Source organism: Phlebotomus papatasi, chromosome 2 (assembly GCF_024763615.1).
Source record: "Phlebotomus papatasi isolate M1 chromosome 2, Ppap_2.1, whole genome shotgun sequence".
Classification (NCBI taxonomy): Eukaryota; Metazoa; Arthropoda; class Insecta; order Diptera; family Psychodidae; genus Phlebotomus; species Phlebotomus papatasi.
In genome coordinates, this window is record NC_077223.1 from 107,372,795 (window position 1) to 107,394,150 (window position 21,356).

Sequence of the window (21,356 nt, forward strand, 5' to 3'; positions counted from 1 at the left end):
ATAAAAATCATTGAGTAATCAATAATAAATATGACTAATATTTCATGTGAACATAGGGTGAAATGAACACCTATTAACACTTCAAATATTCATATTACGACCTATTGACAGATATCAAATATTTTCGACTCAAACTCCAACTGTATTTACTAAAATTTAAATTATAAAATTTGTAATACTTATGTATATATTCTGAATGAATTTTCGGTCTGATGAGATGTAGCAGATAGTGGACGGAAAAATTCATGAAGAATTAAAGAGTAAAAATCAAGAGATGTGTATTTTTCTGTCCACTATCTGCTTATGTGTATAGTACACATTTATATGTTGCGATTTGTGATGTACATTGCTAATTTTCAAATAATTTTCCATGAAGCAATTTCTTACATTTTTCAGCATAGTGCATAATATTATCACTGTATTACACTTGCATCGATTTACATTGTTCTGTATGCAACACTCTAGAACTGTTTTATCTGCATTAAAGTATCTCGTGTTCTGGATTGAATTTTACGAATTTATGGCTAATTTAGAGGATGGATGTATGGAATGTATGTGTTTCATAAGGTGGATCAAGCAGGATTTCTTTATTGAAAATATGATTTGTGGAGAAAATTCTCTTAAAAGACAGACAAGTGAAAAGCAGATTAGTTGACAAACGAGGGGCGAATCACTGAAAAATTTCCTTTAATGTTGTACTTCTGAATAAGCTGAATTTTATGTATGTTGACTTATCTGGTGAATCAAATAGGATTAAAATATGTTAATACTTAATTAAAAGTAGTTGTAAATATCATTTCGAAACATTATTTCCCAATTTCGGAGCTAGTAACCCCTCGTTCTAACGAGAAATTATTCGCGAATATAACAATGAAGAGGAATTATGTTGTGGCATTTTATGAGCTGATACATTCACAATGTTCTCGTCTTCGTATACAAGACCATAAAGAAGTTTGTCGAGGAATAATGCAAAGTCAATGACAGATAAGGAAAAAAGTCATTTGTAAAAATTTTGACATTAAAATTTATACGAAGATGCTGTCATGGTAATTTATGAGAACAATTTTCGCAATATTTTCTGGGCAGCTTCTGGAATATTTCTGTAAATGGAAATTTGTTCGCCTTAACCTCAAATAGCTGCAACTGAGATAAAATTATTGCACATAACCACATATTTAGCTAAAATTCAAGAATCGACCTCAGAAATTTATAAAAAAGTAATTGGGTTGTTTTGCAAAGTAACTTCATCTGACTGTATTATCTTGTTTCTGTCTCTACCCCGGTATCTTCTCGACTGGGGTAAATATAGTTATGTAATAAATATAAGTTTGAGTGTTTCGACAGTAGTTTAAAATTGTTCTTAAAACTTATGTACAGTGTCGTTCGAGCTCGGTGCTGAAGATCTTGGTCACAGCATATTGTGAACTTTTGTTGTACGCCATTAACAAGATTATGCAGTTTTTAGCAAGAATTTTTCACAATCACAGCTTCTGAAGTTCGGCACTGAACATGACTTCGTCTGATCAAGCTTAAACTTCGTGAGAAATCAATTTGGCACTCATACACTAAGAATTAAATATTCATTAAGTATCCACTCTTGCGGTTTTCGATAAAAATTCACCTTCCTAGTCCATACACTTGATAGAAATCCGAAAAAGTTAAAATAACATTCCGGAAATGTTCACAGAGAAAAAAAATACCCTAGAATCAATACTTTTTTGGGATACTTTTGGTATTAAAAGGGCTCCAATACCTCGTGGTATTAAATTCTAGGGTATTTTGGGATTAAATTCAAGAAAATCTCTGTCATTGATTTAATACCATAAAATCATTAAATTTCAATCGCAATGAGTATTGATTCTATCCCATTTTGGTATTGATTCTATCCCATTCTGGTATTGATTCTATCCCATTTTGGTATTGATTCTATCCCATTCTGGTATTGATTTTAATCCCATTTTGGGATCGATTCTATCCCACTTTGGGATTGATTCTATCCCACTCTGGGATTGATTCTATCCCATTTTGGGATTGATTCTATCCCATTTTGGGATTGATTCTATCCCATTTTGGGATTGATTCTATCCCACTCTGGGATTGATTCTATCCCACTCTGGGATTGATTCTATCCCATTTTGGGATTGATTCTATCCCATTCTGGGATTGATTTTAGGGTATTTAGGTATTGATTAAAAAAATATTCCTTGGAATCAATACCTCGTTAGTATTGATTTTAGGGTATTGTGGTATTAATTTTATCCCATCTTGGTATTGATTTTAGGGTGTTTTTATCCCATTTTCCGTATTGATTTCAGGATATTTTTATCCCAATTTTCGTATTGATTTTAGGGTATTTTCATCCTATTTTTTGTATTGATTTTCATCCCCATTTGGTATTGATTTTGGAGTACTCCAAGTATTGATTTTTTCATCCCATTTTGGTATTAATTTCATTCCAATGTAGTATTGATTTTCGCAAAGTCCAACCAAGAATCCATTTTTTTGCATCGGCCGAGATTCGATCTCACAACTTTTCAGCAAATCTTCACTTGAGAGTCGACGCCTTAGCCAGTTGCGCCACGGGACTGCTTGAATTTCCTTTATTACAGCACAATGAGTTTCTAATTTCATCCCATTGTGGGATTAATTTCATATAATTTCAGTATTGACTTTAGGGTACTCCAGTATTGATTCTATCCCACTCTGGGATTGATTCTATCCCACTCTGGGATTGATTCTATCCCATTTTGGGATTGATTCTATCCCACTCTGGGATTGATTTTATCCCACTCTGGGATTGATTCTATCCCATTTTGGGATTGATTCTATCCCACTCTGGGATTGATTCTATCCCATTCTGGGATTAATTCTATCCCATTTTGGGATTGATTCTATCCCATTTTGGGATTGATTCTATCCCACTCTGGGATTGATTCTATCCCATTTTGGGATTGATTCTATCCCATTTTGGGATTGATTCTATCCCACTCTGGGATTGATTCTATCCCATTTTGGGATTGATTCTATCCCACTCTGGGATTGATTCTATCCCATTGTGGGATTGATTCTATCCCACTCTGGGATTGATTCTATCCCACTTTGGGATTGATTCTATCACATTTTGGGATTGATTCTATCCCACTCTGGGATTGATTCTATCCCACTGTGGGATTGATTCTATCCCACTGTGGGATTGATTCTATCCCACTCTGGGATTGATTCTATCCCACTCTGGGATTGATTTTATCCCACTCTGGGATTGATTCTATCCCATTTTGGGATTGATTCTATCCCACTCTGGGATTAATTCTATTCCACTCTGGGATTGATTCTATCCCAGTCTGGGATTGATTCTATCCCATTTTGGGATTGATTCTATCCCACTCTGGGATTGATTCTATCCCACTCTGAGATTGATTCTATCCCACTCTGAGTTTTGATTCTATCCCATTTTGGGATTGATTCTATCCCAGTCTGGGATTGATTCTATCCCACTCTGGGATTAATTCTATCCCACTCTGGTATTGATTCTATCCCACTCTGGGATTGATTCTATCCCATTTTGGGATTGATTCTATCCCACTCTGGGATTGATTCTATCCCACTCTGGGGTTGATTCTATCCCACTCTGGGATTTATTCTATCCCATTCTGGGATTGATTCTATCCCACTCTGGGATTGATTCTATCCCACTCTGGGATTAATTCTATCCCACTCTGGGATTGATTCTATCCCACTCTGGGATTGATTCTATCCCACTCTGGGATTGATTTTATCCCACTCTGGGATTGATTCTATCCCATTTTGGGATTGATTCTATCCCACTCTGGGATTGATTTTATCCCACTCTGGGATTGATTCTATCCCATTTTGGGATTGATTCTATCCCACTCTGGGATTGATTCTATCCCATTCTGGGATTAATTCTATCCCATTTTGGGATTGATTCTATCCCATTTTGGGATTGATTCTATCCCACTCTGGGATTGATTCTATCCCATTTTGGGATTGATTCTATCCCATTTTGGGATTGATTCTATCCCACTCTGGGATTGATTCTATCCCATTTTGGGATTGATTCTATCCCACTCTGAGATTGATTCTATCCCACTCTGAGTTTTGATTCTATCCCCACTCTGGGATTGATTCTATCCCACTTTGGGATTGATTCTATCCCATTTTGGGATTGATTCTATCCCACTCTGGGATTGATTCTATCCCACTCTGGGATTGATTCTATCCCACTGTGGGATTGATTCTATCCCACTCTGGGATTGATTCTATCCCACTCTGGGATTGATTCTATCCCACTCTGGGATTGATTCTATCCCATTTTGGGATTGATTCTATCCCACTCTGGGATTGATTCTATCCCACTCTGGGATTAATTCTATCCCACTCTGGGATTGATTCTATCCCATTTTGGGATTGATTCTATCCCACTCTGGGATTAATTCTATCCCACTCTGGGATTGATTCTATCCCACTCTGGGATTGATTCTATCCCATTTTGGGATTGATTCTATCCCACTCTGGGATTGATTCTATCCCACTCTGGGATTGAATCTATCCCACTCTGGGATTGATTCTATCCCATTGATTCTATCCCATTTTGGGATTGATTCTATACCATTTTGGGATTGATTTTATGCCACTCTGAGATTGATTCAATCCCACTCTGGGATTGATTCTATCCCATCGGGAATGAGAATGATACCTTAATAATATAAAACTGATACCATAGTATCGTAGAATATATACCTCAGTGGGATAAAATCAATACCCTATAGTCCTTTTGGAATCGGTTTGGGAAGGAAGATGGTAATGACGTGTCTTGTGCGAGTGTTTTGTATTTAAAGTGAAGTCTGAGTGTATGCTGTCTTTTGCCTGGTTATTAGTGCAAAAGGGCTGCAGTGGATACAGTGTACACACCAAAATACCAAAATGGGGTAGTCAATACCAAAATGGGATAGAATCAATCCCAGAGTGGGATAGAATCAATCCCAAAATGGGATAGAATCAATCCCAGAGTGGGATAGAATCAATCCCAAGTGGGATAGAATCAATCCCAGAGTGGGATAGAATCAATCCCAAAATGGGATAGAATCAATCCCAGAATCAATCCCAGAGCGGGAGAATCAATCCCAAAATGGGATAGAATCAATCCCAGAATGGGATAGAATCAATCCCAAAGTGGGATAGAATCAATCCCAGAGTGGGATAGAATTAATCCCAGAGTGGGATAGAATCAATCCCAAAATGGGATAGAATCAATCCCAAAATGGGATAGAATCAATCCCAGAGTGGGATAGAATCAATCCCAAAATGGGATAGAATCAATCCCAGAGTGGGATAGAATCAATCCCAAAATGGGATAGAATCAATCCCAGAATGGGATAGAATCAATCCCAGAATGGGATAGAATCGATACCAAAATGGGATAGAATCAATACCAAAATAGGATAGAATCAATACCAGAATGGGATAGAATTAATACTGTTTCCTAATAAATAATGACTTTCAGAAATCAATGCTGCAATGGGATTAAATTAATCCCACGAATTCTAAAATTCAATCTCAAATTGAGATAGAAACAATACCATTTCCTCCTCAAAAAATTAATTTCATAAATTTAATACCAATATGTCCTAAAAGTAATCCCAATATTTCTTAACTTTGTTCTAGAAATTAAAATCAATCCCAATATGCACCTATTTTCAAGAAAATTTGGGATAATTTTGGTATTGAAATGGTGGGATTAAAATCAATACCATGGGTATTGAATCTGGATATTTGAAAAATTTTCTCTGTGTTAATTTTACCCTGCAAAATTGATCTGAAATCGGTGTAAATATTACTCTTTTTAGCTGTATTGGGGGTTAAAGTTACCCTTTTCTATGCTAATTTTACTCTAAAAAGGGTGTAAAATTAACATTAAAAAATGTTGATATATTTTTACACCTGAAAAGTGTTAAAGTTATGAGGAAAAAAAGTTAATCGCACCCTCTTTTTTTCTCAGTGTAGTTACACTAGGGTAAAGCTAATTCGAAACCTGCTCCAAATGGAAATTTTTCTCTACTCCAAATGGAAACGTCACAATTTTCATGATAAATACAGTACTAAATTACTGTATTAATATATTTTCTATACCACAGTTTCATTATTTAGTTAATTTTACTCCAAATAAAGCGAAAATCCATTCATATTCCCAAATTTTAATTTGTTAATTTTTCAGAAAAATTGAAAGTGTACCTTTTCACCATCGTATATTTCATAGAAAGACCATTTTCTCCAATGAAAAACACAATACCTGACTGTTTCGTTTTGTTTAACATTTAATGTTACATTTCTGGCTAATTTTAGTTAAATTAAATGCTAATCTTTATTGTTAATGGTACGTGAAGTTTTCAAATGAAATAATTACCTATTTCGTGAACAAAAAGGGTTTTTCTGAAGTGTCTGCAAATGCTTCAATGGGAAACCCTGAAAATATGATTTTTTTGGAGAGATTTTCCTATTGTTTTAGATGGGAAAGGAGAAAAGACCAGGAATAAGAACAAATCCTGCACTCAAGAGCAACTCAAAAAGGTTTTGGAAGCCTTTCATGGCGGTTTCACTTACACTGTTTGTCTCCAATTAAAAACTTTCCCTTGTCTCCATTTGGATTAATTTGTTTCCAATAGAAGCATTTTACGCTCGCGTATTTTTCTTGTATTTAAGAAGTTTTCAAATAATATTCAAAGAATTTTCACTAAACAGTAATATTCTAGAAGAGTCAAGGAGCAAATTTATGTAATTCTCTTCAGAAAAAAATATGAACTTAATGTGTTGAATCTTCTGTCAAAGTTAAAGAGTCTGGAAATGGTTTTGAATTAGGATATTTACTCTATTTTCGAATACTTTAAAATTTTTGTTGACTGAGTAATATTGAAGACTCAATTTTTGTATGCTACAACAGGGTCTTGAGTGGTCGATAAGGGGCCCAAAGGTGCTAAACATATTGGTTCCGTTAAGTAATTTTTGATTTGAAACTTGGAACATTTGAAAACCTTCCGGAAGCCTAAAGTGCAATACATATTCACCGCTTTAGCACTGATTATTCTCCCATTTCGAATTTCGGTATACTCGATACTTCAATCGTCAACAATGTCAATAAAAATGTCAATAAATGTTTATTTTCCTGTCGAACATTTTACGAACATTTACGAACAAATGACAAAATTTTACGAGCATTTTTTTTGTGTGTTTACGAACAAATGTTTGTAAAAGTACAAAAAATGCTCGTTAAGTGATCATGTTACGATCAATGTTTGTGAAAAAAGTACAAACTTTTACGAACATGTTTGTGGGTCATACGATTTACGAGCATTTCGTAACTCCCCCATAGGAATTCACAAACATTTACGAACAAAAACGGTTCCTATGTCGGTCGTCAGAGAGTCGAATGACGGAAAGTGGGGAATAATATGACGGTAATTACGGAAATCATTTGGCGTTATAATAACTCTGAAATTACCCGCCTACGACTAAAATATGACGCTGACTTCCAGTGTACTAATAAAAATTCTTCTCCTCATTGGATATATCTGGGGAAAAATTTCACTTGTCAAAGGGCAAATAGAACTATTCAGAGCTATGAATTCGCAAAGTAATTGATATTTTCGCATGTTTTCTCAACAATATAATAGTGTACATTGGGACGAAAAGCTCCTTCAGTAGAGATGTGTGTTGAGATTCGAAAAAGTACAGTGCCGACAGAAGTTAAGTGAAAATTAGGAATTTTTTTTCATGATAAACACACAAACATTTTTTTTGCAAAATGAAATTTTGTGATTTAGGAGTTTGTTCCAGTCTCTGGAGTGTCCTTTGATTAAAATTTTGTGTCGAAAAGACCTATTTAGTGAAAATTTTAAAAGATTTTTTTGTGTTGTTGCCATCCTCATCGAAATCTGAAGGAAATCATTATCCAAAAAGAGTCGCCACTTGTGATATTTCCATAAGGATTTTCTACGAAACCTTGTAAAAACGAGACATTAGCTTCAGGAGCCTATTTCTGGCCCACAATGTCTTCCACGTCATCATTTTTAATCAATGAATATTTATTACTCACTTGGTGAAGTTTGAGCAATAGAAATACCTAATTTTGGATCTTTGCTTATTCACTGGCAAATCAATGAAAAATGTTATTTGATGCACAATTTTTAATCTTACATCAATTCAGAGTGAAACTCCCCAGTTCTCCAACTCAGTTCCAAGTGCAGCACACCCAAAGTATTGAAGAACTGAGAAGTTTCACTCTAAATTGATACCTCCTCACCGATGCATCCGGAAGATACATTTGGTCCTGCTTTCATCTCGTTATTTGATTCGTAATTGTTTAGTCGTTTACGCGTAATTTTATAGTCATTCTGACGTTAATGACTTTCATTATAACCAAGCGCCTGGCAAGTTGGCCTTTTTATATGGAGCTATTTGAAGCCAATTCCTAAATTGATTTCGGACTCAGCTCACAGTGCTCCGAGAAAAAAAATTATTTAAACAAAAATTTAGTATATTTATCCCTCCATACGGAAAGGTATCTTATAATACGGAAAAACTTCTCATTTTTAAATATTTAGCATAACGATCACGAGTGCAGAAAAATTCCCATACGCATTTGTATGTGAAAGTAAGAAATTGGCTTCAACTTTGAAGGCCACACGCCGGGGACTAGATTATAACCGATATATAATACCTAATTTCCATAATCCAACGCTCTATCAAACATCAAAGACCATATTCAGGATTCCAGATTACGGACATCCGACGGTAATCTTCTTCCCAAATGGCCTGAGGCTGTGTATAAAGAATCTCCGACATCAGAAGATTATCTGGATTTATCATTTATTTTTTTGCCTGTGTTGTTAGTTTGAGCAAAACTACCCAACAAGACTTCTCTTCAGGAAGTATTTTCCCGGATGTACATAGAAATATTTATGGAGATGGCACATGCGAGGAAGGGGGAGATTGGGTTGGGCAAGAGATTGGGTAGGATAAAAGTTTTGCAGAAGCTCTCTTGTACCAACTTACTGGTTCACCAAGTTCACTTGAATTCCCACCGAAAATTGTTAGATGGGAATAATTTAAAGAGAAGAAATAAAATATGTAACGAATGCATTTTCTTCCCCTTTTTGATTTTTTTTCTTTGGATTTTCTTGCAGACCATCGTACTCTATCCACCGCCATCCCTGTACACTTGCACAGCTAGAGTTTGGCTCCGTGAGATTGGATTTTCACTGACGTATGGTGCTTTAATGCTCAAGACATGGCGGTAAGTTTTCCTCACCAGTCACCCAAGCACTCTTCGAATTCACAATTTTTCCTCACTTTTACGATTATACACGAGTACATCCACATTTAACATGTGAGATTTTTATCATTTTATTGCGACAATTCTTCGTGTTCTTTTGCCCATAAAATCACATCAGAAAACACTCTGATGCTTCTTAATGTTTCTGCATTGTGTAGTAATTTTCATGACTGTTTTTTTTTATTATCTGATCAAATGAATGAAATACAGTGCCTATTGGAAAGCTTGATACGTCAAAGAACCACGATTTAATCTCGAAATTACGTTTAGCGCTTGACCATTAAAATTAAATTCGGAAGGATTTTACGAACTTACCTGCAGGTGGTTGTATAACAGTTGCATAAATTGAATTGTGACGATACGTCGGACTACAAAGATTATGAAAGTAGAATTGATATACAATGCCCGATCTCTTGTTTGGATCACACCCGTCAAATCATTGCTCTACCTGCCGATTTTACTCTGAGGTTTTTTGAATTGTAACGGTATATTCTAGTACATTTAGAGAAATTCTGTAGATTTTCGGCAGAATTTCTGCCTGAAATCTGTAGATTTTCGGCAGAAATTCTTTCGAAAATCTGCAGATTCTCGCCAGAATTTCTGCATAAGGAATCTGCATAGTCTCCATTGTCTCAAGAAAAATATTGTTGATTTATCAAGAAACTGTAGAAGTTAGAAAGAAAATAGTATGCTCTGCTTAACAAGCATTACCGATTACACATTTTAGATAAATAAAAAAATGCTAGCAAAAATAATAATTTCTTAAAAATCGCCCCTGGAATGATACAAAAACGCGAAATTTAGGTCAACACTGTGTTTAAAGTTTTCACTTCACTATTCTCTACTTAGAACACGGCGTCGCAGAATTCTTTATTTTATATAAACACTGTGATATCACTGAGAATCACTCTATTGAATTTTCCAAACTTCAGTGAAAAATATTCCATCTTTTCTGACGCAGCTGTCTGGAAAGTCTGAAATGTAGAAAAAAAATCTACAGAAAATCGGCAAAATATCTACAGAAATTCGTCAGAGTATGCACCAGGATTCGTCAGAAAATCTGCAAAAATTTCTGACGAATTTTGTCACAAGCCCAAATAAAATTCGTAGGAATATCTACAGATTTCTCGGCAGATTTTCGGCAGCGGTGTAGATATTTTCTGCAGAAAACTTAAAGATATCTGACGAAATTATTTGACGGGCAGACATTGGGATGACAATCTTGACGGTTTTATTTAAAATTGAAGTTTTAATTTAATGCAATCGAGTACATCAAACATGAACAATATCTTCAAAAACGTAACTAGAGAAAATAGATTTTTATTTTGACTTTACGTAAAACTTTCTTTACATAACCTCAAATTTTACGTTTTGAATTCAACCATTACTTCGTTCATATTTGAGGAACATTACTGTAAATGGATTATAAAATCAAATATTTCTCTGGTATTTTTAATTATTTCTTTTTTTTATTTTTTTTATTCTGATCCTACAAAACAAATTTTAAAAAAAAATTAGAGATTACATGCGAATAAGAAAGCGAACATATGTCTGTTCGTCTCCCAATTATCTGAATAATGAAGCGGGCACTGTAACTAGTATAACAACATAAATTTAATAAAACAATTAAAAAGTTTCTTGGGAGCATATAATTTACCATTTAAAGCATCCTATATAACAATTAGTACATCTATAGTGTATTAATACTTTTTTTTCTAAATAAAATTAGGAGAATATCTTTATTGTTTATATATGTTCACGAAATTATATTCAAAACTATCATGAAATTGCTGAGTTTTAACGAAACAATGTACAAGCTTGTCCCTTAGAATAAAGTAACAAGAAAAATAAAATATTTTGGAGTTAATTTTATTTATTGAACTCCTTTGAATTTTTAAACATAAGGAAATTCCTTCAAAAGTTTTTAACAAACTTATAATTTTGATGTGGCAAACTTAACGAAAACATTAATAAAAAGCTTCTTTTAAGGAAATAGCTTATTTCAATGATTTTTTGCGATAATGAGTCGTATTTTTTATGTTTAACAAAAATAATCAAGTTTTTATTGAAACATATGAACTTGACGAAACTTTTTTCAATTTTATCATTCAATTAATTGAGGATATTATTTGACTTAGATATCTGTTTTACCGTAAATTGTAATGAAGTATAATCAGAAATTTCGTTTAGAAAATCTTTTTCACGAAAATATTGAAATTTATTCTTCGTTAAGTTCATAACGAAGTATGTCTTCATTGCAGACTTTTGAAGTAAATCGTCTTCTTTTTTTCGCAATTTTTGTGAGTTAGAAATTATTTAAAATGTATGATTTCTATTTCCAGTCTTGATTAAAAAATGTTGAAAGGGTTAAAAGTGTATAAAGCTCTTGATACACTTGGGACTTAAGTCGAGAGACGGCTTAGTGGAAAATGATAGAAATTTTATCATTTTAGAAACCATTATTTGGAATATAATTACTCTAAGCCGTCTCTCGGCTAATCCTAGTCTGTCAAAGTCCTAATGTAATGAGACTCATATTTAACGAAGTTGTTCAGCGTAATGCAATATATAAATTCGATTTTTCTCTTCTTTAAATTTAACGAAATTATTTGGTGGTTTCTTGTTAGAGAAAAGAAATATTTCTTACTTAATTAATTAAACGTTATAATTTATGTTTTTTGTCGACCGGTTTTAACCGTGTTTTTCGCACTTAACGAAGAAATCATTTGATTGAGGAATGCCACTTTGCATTTCTCTAATGTAAGATGAGCTTCAAAATAAAAGAATTGTAATAAAAAACAATAATGAAATCGGTATATTTTTAAGTTTCGCTGTGTAGAAAAAAAATTAGAGTTTTTGTTGTTAAGAAAGAATTACTATGTACTTAACGAAGCGTTTTATAGCATTTGAAAAAAAATTGCTTTGCCTTCAAAGTATTTAACCATACATTTTACGCTTGTTTCGGATTAAACACTATGTAGTATATTAATTTTACATTTTTCGTATTTGACGAAAAGACAATTAGTAATTAATCAAATTTAACGAAACAATTTATTGACTTATATTCAAGAAGGAATTTTAATAAATTTTTCTTAATTAGTTTAGTTGACTTTCTCAAATTCAATAAAAGCATTTTATTCAATTTTCGTTAAGACACTAAACTGTGAATTTACTGAAAACAATCTTTCATTGTTTTTTCTTTTTGGAATAATGTCAAGCATCTCATAGATTAACTGAAATTATTTACAAAATCAGTACTAAACAAGAATTCTGTACTAGAATACCGGTAAAACAAAATTAAGAGTTCGTCGTTTGGGAAATTTCTTTTATCTTACCTAATTTTATTATGAAATTTGCATATCTGTAATTGAGAAAAAACTAACTTAGGGTAAGTGTGCCAAATTTCGGGATAGTTGCATGCAAGCGCCAAAGTCTCAAGTTTGAAATATAATATCTTTAATAGAAATTGATTTTTTTAATTCCTTCTACTTAAGGAGTGTTGCTTAGAACCTTGTAGACAGTTCACCGTCTTTATTTACTCTAAAATCATTCTTAATACATTTTAAAATGAATAAAAATATAGACATAGCTTTGGTGCCCTATTTCGGCCACCTTTACTCTCATAGTTCCTTGACCTTCGGGAATTCTTCCAATATCTTTTTCATGTCATCTTGTTTGTCGAAGCTACATTTTTTGTTATTCTTTTGCATTGTATAATCTCTAGAGTATGCAAAAACTAAAAATTCATGGAAATTCGAGGAACAAAAAAGGTGGCCGAAATTGCAAACTGGCCGGAATTTGGCACACTTACTGTACTGCTCATATTTAAGGAAATAATCAATAAGTTTAGTGTTAAACGGAATTTCCTCGCGTTTTTCGAGTTTCACGAAAGAATTTATTGCAGTTTTATGTTTGTTGAACAACATAACACATGAATGCAAACTATTTCTTTCAAAATAAAGAAAATTCTTTAACGTTATTCACATTTATGGGTTGAGAATATTAAAATTTATCACACACTATTGCTTGATATTTTATTTTCCTAGTAGCAAAATAGATGTACTGTTTGTCTAAATTAGAGCATTAGTCTCTTTATTGTGTGCTTTTTCTCATTGAGGAAAACTTTATTGCCTTCAAAGGGCAAGTCACTAAGGAAAGTGAATATTTGATATTCGTTTTTTTTTGGATTTTCAGTCAAATATTCGGAATATTTGCTACTTTTTCAAAGTATTCTGAGTTAATATTGAATATTTGCAATACTCTAATTTTATGAAAGAATTAAGAATAGAATGTACTTCCTTAATTCTTTTATTCACACCATTGGAATCGCACTGTATTTGCAAATATTCACCGTAATCCCAATATATTTAAAGAATATTTGCAATATTCATGGAATATTCGGAATATTCGGAATATTCGTTGAAATTGTGTTTAATATTTGCTAGTGGCATGCCCTGGATTATGTCCATTAAAGCATTTCCATCATGAATGGAGTCGAGCATGAAGAATTGCAACTTTGGGAGATTTTTCCACTCAACATTCAGCCAAAGTTCCCATTTTTCCGGCATTACAAGTGGAACGTGACGAGAAGGTTATCCCTAATGGACTATCTTTTCTTCTGCAGAATCTCTGTGATATTTCGCGTGAGGTCGGCCAAGGCGGTTAAAATAACGGATGCATCCCTGCTGAAGCGTCTTGGAATACTCTGTGGAGCTGTTGGTGCCTTTCTCCTCATCCGGACGATTGTTGCACCACCAAGAGTCGTTGTTGGTCGTACCACGGATGATCTCAAAGCTTACCTCTGCAAAACAGATTGGTGGGATCACACCTTTACATCCAGTAAGTGCCTCAGCATTATGCTAATGACCCAGAGTCTCTTCCAACCAACATCCCCCACATCTCCCCTATCTTCCCTTTGTCGGTCATATTCTATATATCACTAAAAGGGATTCTATGGGGACTTTTTTTGCCACATTATCCTCATAAAATTTTATTAATGACCCACTTTGCGCACCATGGCATTCTTCTGACGGAAACTAATACTGTCCTTTCAGTGGAGGTCCTGTTCCTTGCCTGGGGAGTTAGACTGTGTATCATGGTGAGAAAAGCACCGTCAGAATTTAATGAGAGCCGATTCATTTCGATGGCAATTTACAACGAATTCCTCCTAACGTGCTTCCTCAATGTGTCTATGTAAGTTAAATCATTTGATACTTATTTTAAACCCCCTTTAGAACTATATCAGCGTTGTTGAAGAACCTAATTGACTTTAAAAATGAACTATCTAATAAACTTTAGATTCTGTAAATAAATGGAGAAAGGAATTAGTTGAGCTAGAATTTGTAAAAGTTTGTTGAACATTTAGGGTAAATTGAGCTAATTCAAAACCTGCTCCAAATGGAAATTTTTCGCTACTCCAAATGGAAACGTCACTATTTTCATGATAAATAGAGTACTAAGTTACTGTATCAATATAAGGGAAGAGTACCACCGATCGGCAGTGTTCCTCGGATCGTCAGATTAATACCGTAATGTTGCTCCATATAAAATGATTTAAAAAAAATTATTATCTATTTTTTTACCATTTAACTTTCACAAGACTGCATTACATTAGGTCAGATTTAATTTATAAAACCAATTTTCCGTAAGACATTTGATTAAATTCGTAACGATCCGAGGTACAGAGTGGAAGGTTGCAATTACACCTATTTTTTATTACTTTATTGCAAGAATATATAATTCAAATGCACAGATATATTCAAATGGATAACTAACAGACCATTTAGCATAAATAAAAATACCAAATAGTATCTTGGGGCTTATATTTTCAAGTAAATATGGAGCATGTCTCTTAAAATTCCGATCCGGGGTGCTCTTCCCTTATTTTCTATACCACAGTTTCATTATTTAGTTAATTTTACTCCAAATAAAGCGAAAATCCATTCATATTCACAAATTTTAATTTGTTAATTTCTCAGAAAAAATTAAAAGTGTATCTTTTCACTATTGAATTTTTCGTCGATCGACCATGTTTTCCAATGAAAAACGCAATAAGGTGACTGTTCTTTAATCGTTTTGTTTCACATTTATGTCATATTTCTGACTAATTTTAGTTCAATTAAATGCTAATCTTTAATGTTAATGGTACGTGAAGCTTTCAAATGAAATAATAACCTTGTTTTGTGAACTAAAAAGGTTTTTCAATGCTTCAATAGGAAACCCTGGAAATATAATTTTTTTTTGGAGAGATTTTCTTATTGTTTAAGATGGGAAACGAGAAAAGACTAGGAATAAGAACAAATCCTGTACTCTACAGCAACTCAATAAGGTTTTGAAAGCCTTTCGTTGCGATTTCACTTACACTGTTTGTCTCCAATTAGAAACTTTCCTTGTCTCCATTTGGATTAATATGTTTCCAATAGAAGTATTTCACACTCGCGTATTTTTCTTGTTTTTAAGAAGTTTTCAAATTATATCTAAAGAATTTTCACTAAACAGTAACATTTTAGAAGAGTCAAGGAGCAAATTTATGTAATTCTCTGCAGAAAAAATATGAATTTATGTGTTGAATCTCCTGTCAAAGTTAAAGCGTCTGGAAATGGTTTTGAATTAGGACATTTACCCTAAGTTTATACACTGAGAAAAAAAGAGGGTGCGATTAACATTTTTTTCTCATAAATTTAACACTTTTTAAGCGTAAAAATATATCAACATTTTTAATGTTAATTTTACACATTATTAAGTGTAAAATTTACATGAAAAAGGGTATCTGTAACTCCTAATACATCTAAAAAGGGTAATATTTACACCGATTTCGGATCAATAATGCAGGGTAAAATAAACATTTCCGGAATGTTATTTTAACTTTTTCGGATTTCTCAGTGTACGGAAAAAAAATTCGAGATTTTGGGCATTTTGGAATTTTGGTTTTTTGGGACTTGGACTTGTCAAACCCGATGTCACTTCAAAGCCTCTTCGGTTACTCTAGTGTCCTCCGACTCCAGGACCAATTTTAAGTACGTTACTATCTAATTTATTAAAATAAAAAAGCTTTTCTCTCTTTGGGAAACTTTTCAACAATTTCCAACAAACCCATTCCACTTCTAAAAGGATTTTCCTAAGAGATTTGGGTGTTTCGAATTTATTGCATATTTTATCACTTACCTATAAACGTCTGCAAGATAAGTGCAGTATTCGTGAAACTTTAGATTCTCTCATAAAAGTTTTCCAATGGAAAATTCATACGATACTGAATCGCTTCAATTTCTAATAAATTTCAGAAGTAATCGAAAATTATTCTGTTTTTATCTTTGAGAAATTTAATTCAATTGCAAGTGAATGCAAACATCCTTAGTTCATTTATTAGTTTTCAGTGAAACTCATTTTCAAAGTATAAAGAAAATCAAGAGATTGAAGAGAGTTTTTCTTTTTCATTAATCGAAAATAAATCCCCTAGCATAGTTTTTTTTGTTAGCTTAACGAGTTAACATTTGGTGCAAATGTGAGATAAAAATGTTCATTTATTAAGTCTGTAAGCCCTGCAGTTTTCACTTTGTTTTAGCACAACATGAAAAGCATTTTTATCATAACACAGACCATGGCAGAAAAATCAATTTGCATGCAATCTATGGAAATTTACGAGGGAAAAACTGACAGTATATGGCTTTAAGTGCTATTTTTGTGAAAATTTCACCAGAGTGATAAATTTAGTTGAGTGATTTCCATACAGAAGTTTATGCCTTGTTCGTTCCTTCAAAAGAGTTGAAATTTGAGGCTTTTCCAGTACAATATACTTCAATTTTCCATTGAAGTTCACTCACCTGTCGAAAATTTTCCACTTATGGTGTCTTTTGTCTAAAAATTCTTTAAGCAGAAAAGTGGCAAAAACTTTGGTGTATTTCAGAAAAGCAAAACTTTTGCATAATACTCTCTATTTTTAGTGACTTTACCATGCGACACCAAAGGATGAACTTTAAATAACTTGGAATTTATCTCCGAAGAACTTTGTAGATAAAATCAGGGGCTTAATTGAAAAAAAAACCTCTTATAATTTATACTAAAGAGGGAAGTTCCCCCTCAGAAAGCTTGTAGAAATATTTTCCAAAATTAGCAGAAATTATGTCTTCAAGCAGTTTAAAATTAGACAGTTTTCAAGAAGGGTTCTTTTGCGAGGACACTGGAAATTTCAAATTTGAAATAAAAGAACCCGTGTCATTATACGAAATTACTCATTTTATTGCTTCCCAAGATGATGTAAGACAATTTTATTTGTTTTTAGAACGAAAGATACCTTGCATGCCTTCGATTTCTGGCACATATGACCTTTTGATCATTTTAATATAATTATTGTTAAAACAAACATAATTATGTTAATTACATCAACAAATATAGAACGCTTTACGATTTTGCATGTCATTCTTGAGCAGGATCATGTTAATCTTCTCTGTATCATACCAAATTTTAGCATAATCTTCTGTCGGAAACTGTAGGGAAAAGTACTCTCCCTTCGAACGTACATGCCTTCGAATAATGTGAATTTTCTTTTAGTTTTCCTAAAAGACTTACACATTTTTATTAACTCTTAGTTAGCTTATCATCAATTATTGATAATTAGGTGATAATTATGTGTAAGTCTCTTAGGAAAAATAAAAGAAATTCACATTATTCGAAGGCATGAACGTGCGAAGGGAGAGTAATTTTCCGTATAGTTTCCGACAGAACATTATGCTAAAATTAGTATGATACAGAAAAGATAAGCATGATCCTGCGCAAGGATGACATGCAAGATCGTAAAGCGCTTTATATTTGTTGATGTAATTAACATAATTATATCAGTTTTAACAATAATGTTGTGCCAGTATTGTTATAATTTATCATGTTAATAATTGATCTAAGTATGTTTAAAATATTCCATTTATTTCCCCTTGAGCATTGCGACTGAAACACATTGTCAATCTACTTTCTTTTAAACCAACTTTCCATTAAACTGGTACCGGATAATGCCTAAATACTTCTCAGAACTTTGAGAATAACTTATCGAAACTTAGTCTATCCCAATAGTTGGGATATTTTGAAGGATTCAACTAACTTTCTTTATCAACTATCCACTAATCTCACTTTCCCCAAGACTTTCCCTCTCTCTGGAAGTCGCATTTACCCAAAAGTCTGGAGATGTTTCAAAAGAGAGATAATTTATCTGGTTGAAACAATTGACGAGTTGAGAGATCATTTTAATTGACTTTTCACCAAAAAGCTGTCCAAGCTGATGAGGAAAGCTTTTCGGGTATCACGAATAATAGCTTTTGCAGACGAAGGAAATTAAATGAGTTGAGGCCTTTGCTCGTCAAAATTAGGCTTTCAGCTCACGAAAAATATACACAGCAAATTTGACAAGAATATAGCTTAAAAGCAGAGGATTTTATTTCATTTTCATTTTCTCAGAGAAGTTTTTGTCTATCACAAGAATCTAAAAAAAAAATGAAGAAAGTTTTTTTTCTCTTTATAAATCAGAGTTTTGCCAAAGGGCTTAGTATCGCGAAAAAAATGATACATCAAAGAAAAAATTTAATGTGCTGAAGAAATAAGATTAATTCTGAAGGTTTGTGCGAATGAATTTGTTTGATTTAAATTTCTTATGAGATCTTTTCATTATAAATAGATGTACTAGGCGTTTATGTCATTTATTATAATTTATATTTGAGTTTTTATGGGAGCGCGAACTTATGGGAAAGCGCGCTACCTTCGGAAGATTTGTGCTTCGAACCCTTCGAACAATTCATTTGTTTTAATGTCGATACCTGAGAATAAGAAAATAACAACTCGATTTTTTGCGAAATTCGTTTTTTTCGCTTTTCGGGTACTCCTTGACACCCTCTACTTCCCCTGTGAATATTATACTGGAAAATAAATTATTCCCAAAGTTATAGTGCTTTTTCTAAAAAAGCAAAATCTCACTCATTTTTCAATTCAGTCAGGATAAGAGCCGCATAACTCGACCGTGTGACGTTATCATTTTGCTTGTCAAAAGTATCCCGGCTGATTTCACGACAATGGATAAGCTATTATTTGGCTGCAAATATGTATAGTCTTCAAATTGGTAATAACTGTAGTTAATAACTAATATAGTTAATAATAGTTAATAAATCTTCTATAAAATTAAAAAAAAATGGATCAAAAACTAAAAAGTGGAAATTGAATACGAAATAGATGTAAAATGTTATTATTATCTATTATTATCAAGGGGTAACACATTCCCATTTTTTCTGACAAGGGTTTCTGGTTTCTCGGGTTTCGCGATGCAATTTTTGGGTTTCTCGGGTTTCGCGATGCAATTTTTGGGTTTCTCGGGTTTCGCGATGCAATTTTTGGGTTTCTCGAGTTTCGCGATGCAATTTTTGGGTTTCTCGGGTTTCGCGATGCAATTTTTGGGTTTCTCGGGTTTCGCGATGCAGAAATTGGGTTTCTCGGGTTTCGCGATGCAGACACTGGGTTTCTCGGGTTTCGGGATGCAATTTTTGGGTTTCTCGAGTTTCGCGATGCAATTCTTGGGTTTCTCGGGTTTCGCGAAGCGTTTCTCTGACAATTGACGAAGGTTTCTCAATATGAGTAACCCCTTGATTATTATGCTATTATTTATGAAATATTACTAATATCTTGATATTTTTTAAGTTCTCGAATATTGTAAAGTGTTGCAAAAACTGGATAAAAGCGATAAAATGCTAATTTATTATGCAGCAAACTTCTCCTTGGCGCGAGAGCTCATAACCTGTTAACTTTAAACTGTTAACTGTAAAATTGGTTTGAAATAATAACAAGAAATATGTAAAAAATGAAAATAAAAAAAAATAAAATAATAAAGACCTATAGTTGGTATGGTTACCCGCCCTGGGAATCCTACTTCACTGAAACACTTCCTCTTGGTTCGATAATTATATCTTTTTATTAATCAATTTTCACATGAAAGTCTTCTACATGTTCTTTCGGATAATTAGCCGCCATTCCACACTTCACTTCTTCTTCTTCCTCTTCCAGTTCCTCATCCTAGACACACACCAACTGATCGACATCTCCCCTCACTACAGTTCCCTTAGGGGGAATTCTGTGTGGAATTGTCACGCGTGAGTTAGAAACCCATCAATGCTAATCGAACTTTCTTCTTCTCTTTATTTAACGGGACGTCATCCATTGAATGGTTTCCCGTACCAATCAAACTTTTGTTCTCATAATCACATGTGTTCGAAAATGCAATTAATTGATTTTTTAATGAAATCTCTCTTCAATTCAGTGATTTTTGTTTGATTTGTTTAATAAAAATCATTGTCATTTAAATTGCCAGTAACCTCAAATGTGTAACTGGACTAGACTTGTAATGGTATAGTAAAGAAAAATAAGATGAAAATGCATTTTATGACTTGTTCTTCTTTCCCGAATTCCTGTTGGAATTTTACAAAAAAAATCTAAAATTCACAAATTACAAATGAGAATTTAAAAATTGTACAGACGAATATTAGTTGTATAATCCTTACCAAATTGCTAGAAAAAGAAAATTCAATTGAAATTAGCTTTTTGTTACGATAATCTGTGAAAAATCACTTTGGCATTTTCTGCCAATTTTCAGAAAATTTATACAAAAACCACAAGAAAATAGGAAAATATATATTAAAAAATTAATTTATAAGACCTATAACTGCTGTGGAAGTCTTGTGAATTGAAAAACTATTAAAAATTTGCTTTTTTGTTAAGAATATCTAAACTAGCATAGTATGCCAACTTGGTAATCTACGTGATTTTTTGTCTCGGGTTTTAAAGTTGCACTATTGCGTGGATGTCTCTTAAAAAATGGCTACTGATTTCGTTGGCGTCATACAAAGCGAGCGCTTTACACCAAGAACAAAATGGACGACGAGCGCCTCTCACGCTTTTCATGCGTACTTCGCTTTCCTGTCGGCAGTACATCGAGAAAACCCTTTAAAGTGCGGTAATCGAAATATCGATTTAATCGAATTTT

At 33.2% G+C, this 21,356-nt stretch overlaps 1 protein-coding gene and 2 non-coding genes across 3 annotated transcripts in view; 2 read left to right on the plus strand and 1 right to left on the minus strand.

Annotated features, from left to right (window-relative positions):
- The window catches only part of LOC129800666 (uncharacterized), a 169,806-nt gene that overhangs the window by 127,297 nt on the left and 21,153 nt on the right, over positions 1 to 21,356 (plus strand). Inside the window, exons 9-11 of the mRNA XM_055845234.1 lie at positions 9,201 to 9,310; positions 13,974 to 14,188; positions 14,404 to 14,542. Of these exons, the coding sequence (XP_055701209.1) occupies positions 9,201 to 9,310; positions 13,974 to 14,188; positions 14,404 to 14,542 (464 nt within the window). The remainder of the gene's footprint in view (positions 1 to 9,200; positions 9,311 to 13,973; positions 14,189 to 14,403; positions 14,543 to 21,356) is intronic.
- LOC129805080 (U6 spliceosomal RNA) lies at positions 17,731 to 17,833 on the minus strand. The gene has a single exon (XR_008752051.1). It is a non-coding gene; the product is annotated as a U6 spliceosomal RNA (small nuclear RNA).
- On the plus strand, positions 18,056 to 18,158 carry LOC129805079 (U6 spliceosomal RNA). Its single transcript, XR_008752050.1, has one exon. It is a non-coding gene; the product is annotated as a U6 spliceosomal RNA (small nuclear RNA).